Below are 16,659 nucleotides of genomic sequence, written 5' to 3' on the forward strand. Positions count from 1 at the left end.
AACCTTATAACTTTCATCGAAGCCATAGGCAAACAGATGATAGCGCACGGTCTGAATTAAGTGGTGCCACAAATTAATACAATGTATACAAGGACATCGAATAAGATCTGAATTTAGATCATTACTTTGTGCAAAGTCTAGAAAGATGTTTACACCCACTTCATATGCATCAAATAACCTATCAGACGAAATCCATGCTTTATCCATCGACCATTACTTACCAACCTAAATAATTATAAAGTATTAGCAAAACTACAACTTTATAACTGATGATTGATGAAATATTTATGTAAGATATGAAGAACAAAATGTTTACCCCAAATTACCGAGTTCAAAGTAACCCTAACAAATTCATTTTGTACTATGCTATAGAACAATGTTCAAGGGTCATGACCCATTCATAAAATCTAAAAAACCTATTTGAAATTGGAACAAACCCTAACAATGTTAGATAAATTATTAGTGTTAGCCTATTCGATATCTTCTAACGTTCTTGGTGTTAGCCTCAAAATCTCTGTCTTGTGCTTGTTGTAATTTAAGTTGAAGCACATGGTTGTAACATGAGAAAGCCTCATTGCCTATATTCGTAATCATCATTCAAAGAATGTTGCCTAAATCTAAGTTAATAATCGTATTTTACGATACTTGAATTCGGGTGTGAGCATCAGATTGGAGTACATGTCTGAAACGATTATATTGGACAGAAGATTCTTAAAAGTCATATGCTAGTACCATATGATAGACAAAATGTTAGAAATAAACACTTCAAGAAAGAATGAAAAGTCGAAATTCGTCTAAAATAAATAATAAGATAAGATGCCACTAACCAGTATACCCAGAGAACTGTGGATATTATGTATGGGGCATTTCATGAGAGAGACTCAGCAAAGGAATGTCATGTTCCATCCAATGATAGCATTCGTGCCAAACGTATGCCAACCTACATTTATCAAAAACAAAAATTAAATTTCAAGAGCGAGTGTTTAGTTAAACTAGCAAAACAATAAAAAGGAAACTATGCTACTCGAACGTAAGTATGAGTGTCGAATACATGTATTATTAGATTTTTTAAAGTTATTTCTATGCATTTAGAAGATCTTTGGAGGTCATATCCACATATCTATATGTCCGACACAAAATGTCAGATACCGATACTTCAAATGAAAAGAAGAATCCAAACAACATAGAAAACAAAAAAAGGCAGGAAAAGTTGTGTTAGTGAAACATTAAGTACCAATGCAAAGGACAGAACCATATATTTAAATCCTCTTCACTAATGAAAAGTCAACAACCAGCAGCCATAAGCAACCAAAAGTAAATCCATCTGAAACATGACAATTAGGTAAAAACTTGGAACCATTCTAGTTAGCGAATGAAATACATATGTGGGAACTGGGAAGCAGAGGCACCTCCCTCACTCATTTTTTTAAACAAAAGAATCCCAAACATAATATAACCTTCCAAAAATCCTCGAAATATATACTATTGTAGGGTCATTCAGACCTATATCGCTTGGACTCGGAAGTGAGTAACGGATACGAGATTCTTTTTGAGGTTTGTCCATGTACTTGGAGAGTCATATCACCATACCCTCCTTATGTCGGACAATGATACTTCAAGTCAAGTGAAACAAGATATGTTTGTAAACATTTCAACAAGCATAACAAAACATATATCACAAGACAATCAAAGTTCAACATTTTTGAACCAAAATACATAATCCATCAAAACCCAAAAATCAAAAAGAGATCAAGAACTAGTATAAGAGTCCACTGAAGTAAAAAAAACCGAAATAACCCACTTAAACGAAGAATGAAATGAACAAATCAGTAGTGATTAAACAAATAATAGAAAATAAAACAAGCATGCATGCAACAAATCTCGATTCAAAAAAACATATATGAAGTAAAAGCATCAAACCCATTAAATCAGAGAAAATAGAAATCAACAAACCCACAAATGTTGGAATAGAAAACGAGGATTACCAGTGAAAACCCTTGATTTTTGACTCCCTCGACTGCGTTGTGGTGAATGGCCAAACCGGTGGGAGGATGCAAAGACAAAAAGGGAAAACAGAGAAAAATGGGGGAAGCACGGCGTGAACTGATGAAAAATGGGGGAAGATCAAGCGCGCGGGAAATGATGAAAAATAAAGGGGGAATTAGAATACGACTCCTAAAGATGACACACAAAATTCATCTATACTCCGTGTTTTTGTAAATTTTTTGGATTATGACTATTAAATATGACACACATCATTGTAAGTCATAAATCGTTCAGATTTTAAAAAACATGACAGTTTTTTTATGACACACATGTTTTGCAAGTCATAAATTAGCGTGTGTCATCGTTCGTATGTCATTAAATGTATATTTTCTTGTAGTGTCTCCAAGTGTTTTCTAAATATTCTCTCTGTGTGCTTTCCGATAAGAAGAGCAATACCACCGACAGTCCACTCCGATTTCGGGTGTACGAAATTAGTAGCGACCGTGTTAACCTCGGGGGACGGTCCGCCTAGTGCAGCGATTACACACATTCAGGGCGAATTCGTTTCTAAGGCAGTGGTTATACCACGACACAGTTTACCAATCTGTTCTTTTTCAATTACTGTTTATCTTTCCTGTCAGTGCTAACGATGTGATTTTTCAGTCTATTTTACCAACAATCTGCTTATGTATGTTTTTCCCTTCCTTACTTATTCATGTTGTCTTTTGACTTTTTGAGTTGCTCTCGGTATTTTGTGACAGTATCTATTTCTTATTATAGTTATGTCGTTAATGACTGGATATGTCATATTTTGTTCTTAGCTTTCTCAAAGCACAGTTTCGAGAAAGATGAACAGCTTGGTGCCTCTATTGTCATAAGGTGTTTCATCAAATAGCAATTATAATCCAATACTAGTAATTTTGCATGTTTTCGTGAATGTAATTTTAAACTCCTGCATAAGTAATTTTCATTTGTTTCATTCAACACAACGCACAATCAGAATATACAGTGCAAGTGAATATAACACTAACTGCATGTTTATATTTGTTTAATCCTTTCAGAGTAGTGGAGTAGAATTTCCTCAAAGGTCTCATACTACACCATCACATCCACCCGCGTCATTGCCAACTAAACCTAATACGCTTAATGGAGAACTCGCATCTGCTAGACACAAGGCAGCTGCAAAGCAAGCAGAGCCTCAGAATGTACCTGAGTCCAGGTAACTTCTGTGTGTCTGTGTGTGTGCATACCTTTCGGCAAATTTTCAGTAGATGGGAATATTTTTTTAGCTGTACATTGTTCTGAAGGTTAAAAAATTGATTGAATTCTACCTTATTCAAAAAAACTCCTTGGAATATAGACAATTAGACTGCATATGAACACATTTGAGCTTTCTCCCGTCTAAAATGCTTTCTTAATTTTAAGTGGAGTTGGTATATGTTGTTTTTTTCAGGATATATCTGTATTACTTTCTATCAAATTTAATATTTATGCTTACTAATTGCTAATTAAATTGATTATGCATTGTAATATTTTTGAGGTGAAAGAAACTACTTTCTTACACAAGTAAAAATTATTTGATTTGTGCTAGTAATCAAACTTGGAGACTGTGTTACTGCTAGGATGCATGTGGCAAATGCAAAATGCATATAGAAATCCATTACTTTGGTGTTTCAACTTTGCTCAATGCTGTCTTTTAGGGATGAGAAGTTGGTTTCTAGAGCAATTGAATTGAATGAGCAGCTTCAGAATGTTCTCATCAGACATGATGCTCCTCTCCGGGAGGACCACTGTTTCAAGAAGGCCAACATCAACTCCAAATCATTTTGACCATGAAGAAGTGGGAGAAGAGGATCCAGAACAACTTTTTAGAAGGTTGGTCTGTCTCTTTAAGATTTAAAAATTCCTAGAAAATTATTAAACCTCTCTCGTTTCATTCTATCTGTTATATTTCCAAGATCAAGATGATGGTTTTAGGTTGGCTGATGAATTACGCCAAAAGCATAATGTAGTATGAAAAAACCCAACGATTATATTTAGCCATGTTGGACTTAGGTAGGTTTGTCTTACAATGTTCGACTCGCCAATTGCTTTAAATCTATAAGACAAAGATTCTCCAAAACGGATATGCCAAAATGTCCCAAAATTTTTTGCCCATGTCAGACATGAAACATCATGTTTAGGCCGTTCCCGTGTCAATATGGTGCTTGTGCCTTTTTAATGAGTCATGTGATGATCTAACAGATGGAATACTGCTGTATAGAGGGATAAAGTTTTAGTACGCTCAAATTCTTCCTTTTAGTTCGTTGTACATTGACAAAGTTCTTTCGTTCTAACTATGAAATTGTGTAGGATTCGGAAAGGGAAAGCATGTGCAAGACCAGAAGATGAAGAGTGCTCCAGAGAGCAGCCAAACTTGGATGGGTTTGGATCAAACATTATGGGAGAAAAAGAACGGCTAAACCGTCTGCTTATTCGAACCGTCTGCTTATTCGACCATTGCCATCGGAACCATCACGTGAAAACAATGCAAATCCTTCAGCTGTTGTAATTCCATCCCCTGCTGCAAAACACGTTGAGAGAGAAAATACTTGAAGGAGAATAAAGGTTGATGGCTCTGCTGTGGCTGGTCATTACACAGTCGTAATGCTAGCAGTTCTCGGAGCGGGAGCTTGGATTTCACTGACTAACCATATAGGTTTGTTCTTTTCTACGATATATCTCGGTTCCTATGATATTCATCGCTAGTGCTGTCAGGTATCGGTTGAAGGAGTGACTGAACCTCGGGATAATCATGTAAAATGCCGTTACGGTTGGAGCAGTCTTATTTGATGTTCTATGTTGCTCGTCTTGGAGGGTGGCTGGCCGTTATTGTTGCTTTGATCGAGTTGTGGAGTCGAGTTCATCCTATCCTTCCGTTTCTAGGAGTGCTTGTAAAGAGGATTACTTTCCAAAAATTTTAGTAAAATACTCTTTGATGGCAAGGCTATTGTCTTGGACCATTCAGTAATCCGCAGTTATGGTACCAGACCATGTTCTTTTTCTCAAGTGTTGATCATGGCATACATATTTAAGTATAGAGAATGACGCTCTAAATATTCAGGAACAGTTGCAAAATTTAGAATATCTGTTTTATAACATTCAACTCGGTTTTTCGGTTTTATTTATTTATTCACAACGAATCCGAATTTCTAACATCGGCATTGTTAAAATTCGAACTTCTAATATTTACTTGAAGGATCTAATGTCTCGTATTCACTTAAAGAATCTAATGGGTAATGAGTAATATATATAACAATCAGAAGTATGATCTTCGGACCATGTCAGATATGCCAATAAAAAAATGCACCCAAAGAACAGTTATTCAAAACAATGAAGACGTCTTTTTCCTTCAGTTGAACAATCCGGTCATAAATAAATTTCACGTTTGATACAAAGCAAGCAACATCAACGATCCAACAGAGTTTTTGAATTTGGTTTGACAGAATATAACAATAGATAAAACAAGAGCACGATGATAAGCCTGCTTCGATGAACAGAAACAAAGGAAGCTTAGGAAGCCTCGGCTGCAGGTTGGGTCACTCCAAACTTCTGCAACAACTTACTAAGAGAATCGGGTGAGCAAACCTGGTACTTCACATATCCAGAAGGTGTGAGGAAAACCTCGGCCGGTTCAAGCTTCTCCGAAGTAAGGCTCGTGCTGTCCATGGTTTTACTCAGCACCTTAAGCGCAAGTTGCACGGCTTCTTCCCTCGTGATCTCGTCCTTGTAATCTTGTTTTAACATCGACTGAGGCTGCTTGATTATTGGCACCGATAGCTGCAGCCTTCCATCCACTGTAGTTCCCACTAGGGTCACTCATGTATAGCTGAAACCCGTAGTTTTTGTCCCATCCTGCAAAAAGAAATGAAACACTGAAAGGGCGGAGACCGCCAAACTGCGTATAACCCTGCTTTGTGTCGCACAGAGATTGAACCAACTTTTCAACAGGCATTGGCTCTTGGTTAGCATACGTGTATCGTTGTGCTTGCACCCGAGCAGTGTTGATGAGGATGTTTGCATCGGACATTATTCCCGCCACGGCACAAGCAACATGATCATCAATCTTGTACATCTTTTCCGTAGATGTGGAGGTTTGAAGAAGCTTGGAAGTAACTTTCTTTTCACCAACCAAGACAACACCATCCTTCGACAATATTCCGATCGCAGAACCAGCATTTCCAATGGCTTCCGTTGCGTACTCTACTTGGTAGAGACGACCTTCAGGGGAAAAGATTGTTGTGCGGCTATCATATCTCCGAGACATTTTTGTTAAGGCTGATCTAAAAAGTTATCTAAAAACCGAGGAAACAAAAGAGCTAGTCACATCGGAACAAAGGAAAATAAACCAAGGTTTTCAAGTGAATATAGTTTTTCATTCTACCAAATCAAATCCATTTTTGACATGGTAATTTCTTTCTTCGCACAGGGTGAACCGAGAAGATAAAAGACACTTAGAGCAGCAAAAACAACTAATGACAGACATCCACAATCCACACTTCTAATTCATCAATCAATCATTCAAGATGCATGTAATGTAAAGAGCGAAATGTGTAAATCATGAACATGACATGGCATCATAACATCAAAGAACAAAGAGAAACTAGATTTTTCAAAACCGATGTACGCACGACGAGCAATCTTATATTTATTATTCTTTTGAAGGAAGCAATCTTATATTTATTAAATATTCTTTCTCCTTCATTTCCGATAGTTTGAATCCGAAAAGGGCAGAAGGTATTCCAATTTTCAACAGAGGTTTGGAACACCACAAGTTCTTAGCACTCACCCATTCCAAATTGCATGCTGCAAACCCTCGTTGAATATCTTAACTTAAATGAATCTTCTGTCTCTTTCAGATTTTCTTTCCCCCCCCCCCCTTCAATCCTTCATCATACTCATTCAATTATCTCAAACTAAAACGCTAGATTAAACCTAATGCAGGAACCAGAAAGCTACCAAGCATGTATTGGATCATAAAGACAGATAAATTAACAACCATTTTTAAGTCGGAAATCGTCATGGATATAAATACTGTAAAAACTCTTTTCAGTGGATGGTTTCATAAATTTCGAACAGATTCAAGCATACATCCAATACCCCCACACAAGAATATCGACGAGTCAATTAAAAAAGAGAAAAACTGGACACTGACCTTTGAGCAAACGTAAAGCCATTTTGAGCTTCAGTAGAAGTGGGCCGGCCCAACTTTAGGGTCTGACTTGAACATATCCATATCTTCTGGTCCATGCTTTAAATTTTATTCATTATTGTGCAATATCGACCCTAAACCCTAAATCCTAATGTCAATCAAGATTAAGGATGGTTAAATTATCCAATATCTTGGGTTTTAACTTGGATCGAATTTATAGGATTTTTTAAAAAAAGTTTGGGTTAAAGTTGGATTTTTTGAAACATTCAATTTCGAGACATATTTAGTTCAAAGAGCCTTTATTTTTTTGAATCGAGAATAGAATAGTATAAAAGATAAAAACTAAAAATGATATCCCTTACTAATAGGGATAGGCATGAACCAGAACCCGATAGGATTCAATCCGACCTAACTCAATCGGCTAATTTTTTTTCAAAATACAAGATTCAGGTCGGTTTGAGTCAAGTTCGGGTCTAAGATGAAAAATGTCCAACCCAGAAAAAAATTATAATTTAACCTTATATATTTAGGAGTAATTATAATAATAACCATAAATATATTATTTCCTTTCAATTAAATCTCTACTTTTAAATAAAAATAATATTTTTAATAAATATATTATTTCGGGTTGGTTCAGATTTTATCTCAAAAATCGAGTCGGATTTGGATCAGGTGAAAGGGGTATATTTTTTGGGTCGAATTCAAATCGGGTGGAGGATTTAAATTTTCAAATCATATCGAGTGGACCAAAAATCCGATCCAACCTGACCTATGTTCATCTCTACTTACCGGATATATCAAAGATATCGCCAACTTTATTTAGTTTTCCTTTAAAGATTTCATCAACAAATTTTTTTCCCTTTTAGGACGGAACCCCTTATTTTGGTTACCAATTTAGAGAAAAATGATGTAAGATATGAAATGTAGTTCATAATGTCAACTAATAAAAACGCATCCCTATTGTTAACAAATTACAAGCTTCTACATGACGATGAGATTTTCACTTATTAGTTTACCTTCTTATTCTTACTCCGTCTATTTAAAATAATTACAATGAGACGTTCATCATAATAAAAAAATTTATTAAAACATTTTTTGAAAATTAATTATTTCACAAATTCCTAGAACTCGATTGAGTTTTGTTCGTTTGGACCACACTAAACCAATACATAATGATATCTTGAAGCATAGATGTCAAGAGAATTTGCCAAAGCCCTTAGAACTGGTAATTCTCTTTTCTTTACTAGGTTTGTCCCGAGATTATTTCCGAGGTTGTTTCTAATGATATTTTTAATGGGTAAGTCTTTCGGGTACTCTTTTCCCCTACTTAGGATTCAGAAGGGGTTTTTGATGAGACCCGTAAATTTTCAAAAAAAGAAAGAAAGAAAAGCACTTGATATTGATTCTTGGAATGGCCATAGCCGTCTCATGTCGTCAACTTGAAACAAACCACTGAAGCAACAATATATATGTATACATATAAACTACACAAAATCTAGAGCTGGAAAAGAGGTTCAGGTTTCTACTCTGAGAGAATGATATTGACAACTTGTAGCTCACAAATATAAGTTATCGCTTTGTAGGTTAAAGGTTCGATGCATTGGAAAGTGCAGCAGGGCCTCAGCTCAAGTAGTACGTTAGTAGCACAAAAAATTTGAATATCAGAAACTGAATTTAAGAAAAATCGGTTTTTTTAAACCGGATAGAATATTTAAAAACCGGATAGTATAACCGGTTTAGAAAAAAATTGGACAAACGATTTTTTTACCGGGTTAAAAACCGGTTTGAAAAAACCGGATAAAAAATCAATTTTTATCCGAAAAAAATCCGGTATGGGGTTTTAAAAACTCACCGTTAATAAAGCTATTGGGGTTTTTTGTAATTTTTTGTTCATCATGGCTACAAACCAATTTTTTTATATTCGGATTTTTTAAAAATTCGCTTTTTTCAAACCGAAACCGGTTACACCATCCAGCCCTTCAAACCGGTTAAGATCCGAACCGGTGTTTTTAAAATTCCGATCTGGATCGATTTTTTATCCGACTTTGTGCATGTCTATACGTGAGTCCTCTACAAAATCTATATCCTACTAATATAAATGTTAACTTAAGCATTATCCCAAAACAGAGAAGAAAAAGACGGAAGGGGGCATATCGGGGGATTCAAACATATTTTCTCCACTCACAGAAAGTTGGAAAAGACAAAGAAGAGAATTTACTGCCTCGATTTCTGCAGAACACTAACTACACTCGAAATATCTGTCAGCTGCTGCTTAGTTTTAGCTTTCCACTTCACCAAGTCCTTCAACATTTCCTGTCAAAAGTGGAGATTCCAAATTGGCCTTTTACTCGCATGCAAATCCATTGACAGTTATATGTATATCTAAAAGAATCACTTGGATTGGAAATACACGGTCTTATGCATGTCTGAAAAAAAAAACCTTTGTTTGACATCACCTGAACCAGAAGCAACGAATTATCGGAATCCATCTTTGAATTGGCAGTTACAGATGAATCTGGTGTCACATTAGCTTGATCTTCCCCTTGCCTCCTAGGAACTCCTATATCCTGCACAGAGCTATTCATAAAACAAAAGAGAGCAGCACCAACGTTAAGCACGATAATCTTATCTCAAACTTGGTCACGAATGTTACATTACCTCATTATTTTATCCATCTCTTCATTAATCATATCCAAGTCTTGAGCACAAACGGGGTTTTCAAAGGGGTTATGGCAAGGTCGTTGCCATGCTAGTGGGGCCAGATCTGAATCTTGAACTACATCCTGTCCGAAATTAATCAGCTCTGGATTGTCTAACCAGGGTCCCAAGTTACCCCCTTGAAAATTGTCCAGGTTGGTGCTCTCCAGCCAATCTTCCCATCTGTCAGAAGTTGAAGGACTAAAGATAGTGCATTGCTTTGATGCCTGCAGACTGCTCAATGAATCTGAAATTTCCAGCATCTGCTGCTCAACTCTAGCTTTCCATGTCATTAGTTCTTTGCACATGTTCTGCTCCCAAAAGGTGAAATCCAAGAGCTCTATTCACTTACATGGTAGTTTTAGATATAAGCATGCACAAAATTACAATCTTGTAACAAAGACAAATTTACTGATTGAAAACAGGGTATTGTTACCTTACCTGCATACCATTCAATGAACTTGTAAACTCCAACAGGCGTTTATCTGTCTTTCCTTTCCATTTCACCATTTCTTTCTGCATCTCCTGTACAATAAAGAATTCAAGACCAGCGGCTTATCTTACTAATACAATTAAAATTTCATTTCAAAATATTTCACATTCACCTCAACTGAATTAGCTTGATCTTGCTCTTGCTGCTTGAAAACCAGCTCCTGCATATCCCTATTTGCAAAGAATATAGGGTACTTGAGATGATAAAAACAAAACCATGAAAAGCTTCATCTTTAAAAACCATTACTTATTTTTTTCACCTCTTCATTTTCGCCATTTCTTCCTTAAGCAGTTTGAGTTCCATAGCACTCGCAGAAGCCTGAGAGGGATCCCCGTCAGGTTTCTGCCAAAATGGGGAAGCCCCAGCCTCCCTTCGCTTGTTGGCCAGGTCAGCACTCTCTAGCCAATACTCCATCACTCCACTAGTGTTGTAACAACGCCGAAACCTATCAGTACCTCCAGGTGCTACCTTACCATCAATGTGCTTCAGCAGATGGTCCAAGAGCCCAGTATCACCAATAAGTTTACGGGCTGCCATTCTCAAAGCAGGCCGAGATATTGGATTCTCATACACAGCCCCTTCAGCCTTCATGATCTCTAACATGCTTTCTTCAGCCAGATTATACCTTCAACATTTGTAGCAAATATAAGAAATTTTAGGATAAACGGATGGGAGAATTAACCAGTGGGTAAACGAAGTTTTCACCTTTCAGCAGACCATCTCTCTATAGAATTTTTATGTTTGTTTTTCTTTCCCTTGTTAGCACCATTACTTGGGCTTTGTTTCCCACATCTGGCAGTCTTTTCTTTTCTCAGATGGCTGGAGAAAAGGCACTTTCTCTTCTTTACTTCCGGGCATGAAACATGGTTTTTATCATCTTCATCATATTCTTCCTCGATTTTGCCATTCAACTGTTTAACAGGGCTATCTCCTAGAGAGCCGAATAATTTAACTTGCCGGCAGACACCCCGCTCTGCCATCCTGGACTACTTCAGTTCAAACCAACAAAACCCTTTCTCAGATCTTCCAGCTACTCCTTCACAACCTCAGCACAGTTCTGACACACCCACATTTACTGTTACAAATAACACTGAGAAATTTGACTAATGCAAGCAACACTTCTCCTAAACATGACAGCCTCAGAAAATAAGAGCAGGGATTAAAACTCCTGCAACCTAGAACAAATCGTCTTTTAGACCACTTTAGCCATAGTACTTGGAAAAAATTCATTAATGGTTCTACCCCAAACCTAATTTTCCTGTTCTAACTTTTACTGGTTTTCATTTTCTTTACTATATTTTGTACTGAATCATTTGGATCAATATACTCACTACCTCAAAGCATTTCAGTTCTTAATTACAAGAGGCAAGATAAAAAAATTAAAACAATGATTGCAATAATTTTTTCAAGTACTACAATCAATAAATGATCTCTACAAACCCTAGAATATCTGAATTGAACTTGGAAACATAACATTTGAATGGACTGGATTATTGCTTCCATCAGCCAAGGTGTAATCCTACGAATCTAAAGAGGAAACAGAAGCAATGAGGAGGAATAGCGCAGGGAATCTTTAGGAGACCAAAAGCACTTCAAAATTTTCAAAGCCAAACAAGAGTTGTGACATCCCCACCCTTAACCCCAGGAATTTGGATAGTGATGATGTGAGAAATAGAGCAATTAGTAAACAATTTAAATGGACTGCCTTAGGGCATCCCACTAGCAAATCTTGATGTGAATCGAGGTAACAAGAACAGAAGGCAAATAAAAAAGGATATCCATCTGTTGGCCTATCGCCTTCACTTTGTTTCACTGTTGTACTTCTCAATCCCTCCCCTTTGGTCAAACACTCAATCAACCTGGTGGGGAACTCTAGTTCTATCACTGAATGGACCACCTAAGGAAAAGCAGGGAAGAAATGCAGACAAAAGACAACAGATTTGAAGTTGATCTATCTAATCAGGAACTTTAAAAAGTTAGTCCAATGTGAATAGAGTATTGAACTATAAAGGAATTGCAAACACAACAGGTGTCCCATTCACATCCAACCCAACCCGAACCCCAAGCCAAGGTGATGATAAGTAGCACCAAATTTAGAATGGCACGTACTTAAACTTGACATAACCAGTATAGCACAATTCCTTAATTTTAGCCACCTCTGCCGTAATTGTTTAAACTGGAGTGGTGGTTGTGTCCTAGAGGAAGGGGTAACGCCGTAGGAATACATTTCTTCGCAAGCCAGTATTTTATCCGGAACATCACATTCAAATAACAAGACACCATAAAACATGGTGCCTTCGTCTAGACTTCAATTGTGCTTTCCAATTAATCAAAAGGTTTCTAAAATCTAAAGTCAGCTTCTTCACTGAAAGTATCAAGGGCTTTTGGAGAAAGGATCAAACTTCTACCCTAAGTTCTCCAGAGAGAACAAGAATAAAAAAAATAAAAAACAACCCACTAAAACATCAACTTCCAGTTCGTGCTCTTACTGTTCCCTCATTTTTTTCTTCTCTTTTTTCAGGCAACCAAGCAGAACGGTAGATGAAAGAATTTACATTTGAGTGGAAAAAAGAAAATGATTGGCAAACAAGAAATTACGGCGACGGCGGAAGAAAGAGGTTTACCTTGAGCAAGAATGAGACGTAAGCACCAACATTCAATCCATTCTAAAACCCTGACTTCATTAACGGAGAAGAATGTTGAATGAAATTAAATAACAAAAAAGGCCCTTGAATTAAATAAGGAAGAAAGTACCCTTGTGATTTTGGAATCGTTGACAGATAAATCTCTTAAAAAGAATACCAATAAGAACAGAAAGGTTTAATAGGCTCAGATTTTACATTCTAGAAACCCTAATCGGCAAAATCCCCAAAAACCCTTTTCTATTTAATTCTGAAATTACCTTTTTTCTTTTTTTAAAACATCAAAATTTAAAAAATGATATTACGTCAAAATGATAAAGTATCAATCGAACAATTCACTAACGATCGCTTAAATTTATGACCTTAAGGGTGTGTTTGGTTGGGGGAATGTAGGATTCTCATGAGAATAAAATTTTTATTTCCCCGTTTGGTTGGCTGAGAATGTCATTTCTGGTAATCTTACATTACTAATAGTGAATTTTCTGGGTATATTACCGAGAATGTCATTACCTCACTTTTCTTAGTTATTGTTGGATTGCCAGCGTTTTGTAGAGATGGCAAAAAAACTCGTACCCGACGGGAAAAACTGAAAACCGAATTAAACGGGAACGGGAAAAATCGTTTATGTTAAACGGGGACGGGATGGGGAAAAACCGTTTATGTTAAACGGGGATGGGGATGGGGATGAGTTTAGTAATCCCCGCCCCGATTACCCGACCCGATATCCGACCCGATAAATATTAAAAATAATTATTATATATATATATATATAATATTAATAAATTAAATTTAAATTAAAAAATATATATAATATTTATATATTTAATTTAAATATATATACCTGGCCCGATACCCGTTTAAATAACCGTTTATGCTAAACGGGGATATTCGTTTTCCCGTGGTTTTCCCCGATGGGAATCCCCGTTTAAATCCCCGCGGTTTTTTAAGCGGGGACGGTACGAGTTTTTTAAACAGGGACGGGACGGGGGGACCAATACCCGGCCCGAACCCGGCTTGTTGCCATCCCTAGCGTTTTGGACTAAAACGCCCTTAAAAAAAATTCTTTCAAAAATATCATTATTCTTTCATTGAATAATAAAAATTCTGCGAATGTTAAATTACAAATTTATCCTTAAACTATTTTAGATTTACAAAAAAAATATATAATTAAAATTTTATATAAAGTTTAGGGGTTAAAATAAAATTTTACCCTTTCATTAAACATTTTTATATTTTCAATTTTGTAAAAAAAATTATATGAATTTTATGAATTTTGAATTTTAATTTTTTAAAGAAAATATATAATATTTTTCAACTTGTTAAAAAATAAATATATAATAAGAACAATTTGGTTAAATATACATTTCAATAATCTTTATTCCTTTAACCAAACACGGTAATCTTACATTCATGCTAAACCAACCAAACACAAAATACAACATTTCAGTAATCCTATTTCATAGTAATCTTTTATTCCCACTGGTAATCTTACATTTGTGAACCAAACGCACCCTGAGGGGACGCACCCTGAGGGGGTGTTTGGATAAGGAATGTGGGATTCTTATGGAAATAGAATTCACATTTCATGTTTGGTTGGTCGGGAATCTCATTATCGGTAATGTTTTATTATTAATAGTAAATTTTTGGGGGTATATTACTGGAAATGTCATTACTTTCCTTTCTTTAGGTATTGTTGGATTACCGGCATTTTGGACTAAAATGCCCTTAATTTTCCCCCCAAAAATATCATTCTTCTGTCATTGAATAATAAAATTCTACAAAGGTTAAATTATAAATTTATCCTTAAATTATTTTAGATTTATAAAAAAAATCTATAATTAAAATTTTATATGAAGTTCAGGGGTTAAAATAAAATTTTACCATTTCATTAAACCTTTTTATATTTTCAATTTTGTAAAAATATATATATAAATTTTATGAATTTAATTTTTTTAAAGAAAATATAAATGTTTTACAACTTGTAAAAAAAACAAATATATAATAAGGATAATTTGGTCAAATATACAATCCAATAATCTTTATTCCTTTAACCAAACACGGTAATCTTACATTCATGCTAAACCAACCAAACACAAAATACAATATTCCCAGTAATCCTATTTCCTAGTAATCTTACATTCCCACCGGTAATCTACATTCCGTGAACCAAACGAACCCTGAATGTTGCAATAACAATAGTATTGATTGGGTGTATTATATAACCCTTCTTGACATATCTTAAGTTCAATTTTATTGTTAAACACCCAATAAATACTCAAATATCTTATAATTACTGGTGTTCGAATTCGAAATCTCTAAAGATAAACATACTGCTATTATTAAACTCGCAACCTCGTAAATGTTGCAATAATAATAATATCAATTAAGTATGTTATCTAACAAGATTTTAAAAATATTATATAACCCTTGCTCGCTCCGTCCTACTGACTTGAAATGACACTAGATACTTTAAACAAAGTTAGAAGTTCGAATTCTGAGGATTGCGAATGAAACAAATTGGGTAGGAGGAGTCACTTTTATCTTCGTAGTACCCGATCCGAATTAATCGATCAATAAATCTAATAAACAGTTGAATAGTCAACAAACCAAACCTTGTCAACCGTAGCACCAATGAAGCAAATCAAGGAGAGTGAACTTTACGAAAGTAAAGCGTGAACATCGGCATTATCAGTTTAATGAACCAAAAAATTTCACTAATCGTATAGTATTTAAAAAAAAAATCGAGGAGAAAACCAAGATTAATAAACTTGTCAAATCCTAGATTCAATTATTTGACAATGAGTGCTCATGTTTTCTTGTGTACGTCATACTCGAATTCAAAACTTCAAGAGATAATAATAATCCTTTAACCATCGAAATCGTTTGGTGTGTTTTAAAATCACCTAATATTATATTAGGGATGAAGCCACGATTAAGAATTGATAGAGACGAAAGATTAAACTTTTTAAGAAACATATAATGACTTATTAGATATTTAAACTTAAAATTCAGAACACAATATTTAATTTGTTTAATATTTAAATTTCAATGACCTAAATTGTTATTAGACAAAAAAATTGAGAATATTAGATTATCATTCTTTAGTTTGACCCCTACATTATTAAATATATATATTTTTAATTTGAATACTTATTTTTATATAAATTAAAATACTATTATATCAAAATCAATAGATTATAGTTTTTTTTACAGAAGCCGGGATCGAAGAGCGGTGTAATTTAGGTTGGTTTTAAATATTATTGCGATTCTTAAACGTAAAGTTTAACATAAATTTAAAATATAAATTAAAATAAAATTAATTAGAAAATATTTCTTATTAAGTGGTAATTGGAAAGTAGTTCCATTTTATTTATTATATTTTCATATTTTTTAATAAAAATACATTTTCTTTATATTTATGAATAATAAAAGTAATAAAATAGATGGAGGAAAAATATAAGCTTAACAAAATAATTAATTAACTATAATCATTAATATTTGTCAAATTGGTCTAAAATTAGAATTTTATAATACAGCAGTAACAGAATTTAAACCAAATTCCTCAAACTAAGTTTAAGCAACACCTACGTGATTAGCAATCCCTGTCATGCTGTTGTTGCTTCCCATGTAAATTAAGTTTTTATTTTTTA

General features: G+C 34.8%; 1 protein-coding gene and 1 pseudogene across 5 annotated transcripts; both read right to left on the minus strand.

The window, feature by feature from the left end:
• Nucleotides 1–5,417: 5,417 nt before the first annotated feature.
• LOC120132476 lies at nucleotides 5,418–6,345 on the minus strand (annotated as a pseudogene).
• Nucleotides 6,346–9,298: 2,953 nt separating this feature from the next.
• Nucleotides 9,299–13,174, minus strand: LOC120132474 (protein DYAD-like). Of its 5 annotated transcripts, XM_039149222.1 has the most exons (9): nucleotides 13,122–13,146; nucleotides 12,992–13,041; nucleotides 11,073–11,424; nucleotides 10,627–10,992; nucleotides 10,480–10,537; nucleotides 10,316–10,399; nucleotides 9,836–10,185; nucleotides 9,634–9,754; nucleotides 9,299–9,490 (listed from the first exon to the last, which is right to left on the minus strand). In XM_039149222.1, exons 3-9 carry the CDS (start codon nucleotides 11,345–11,347, stop codon nucleotides 9,392–9,394), a joined length of 1,353 nt encoding a protein of 450 aa, XP_039005153.1. In that variant the 5' UTR covers nucleotides 11,348–11,424; nucleotides 12,992–13,041; nucleotides 13,122–13,146; the 3' UTR covers nucleotides 9,299–9,391. The 5 variants fall into 5 exon arrangements, with proteins under 5 accessions (XP_039005153.1, XP_039005154.1, XP_039005152.1 ...); XM_039149223.1 differs by lacking the exon at nucleotides 12,992–13,041 and having other exon boundaries at nucleotides 13,123–13,174; XM_039149221.1 differs by lacking the exon at nucleotides 13,122–13,146 and having other exon boundaries at nucleotides 12,992–13,090.
• Nucleotides 13,175–16,659: the final 3,485 nt, after the last annotated feature.

This window comes from Hibiscus syriacus, unplaced genomic scaffold (assembly GCF_006381635.1).
Source record: "Hibiscus syriacus cultivar Baekdansim isolate YM2019G1 unplaced genomic scaffold, ASM638163v2 tig00110569_pilon, whole genome shotgun sequence".
Classification (NCBI taxonomy): domain Eukaryota; kingdom Viridiplantae; phylum Streptophyta; class Magnoliopsida; order Malvales; family Malvaceae; genus Hibiscus; species Hibiscus syriacus.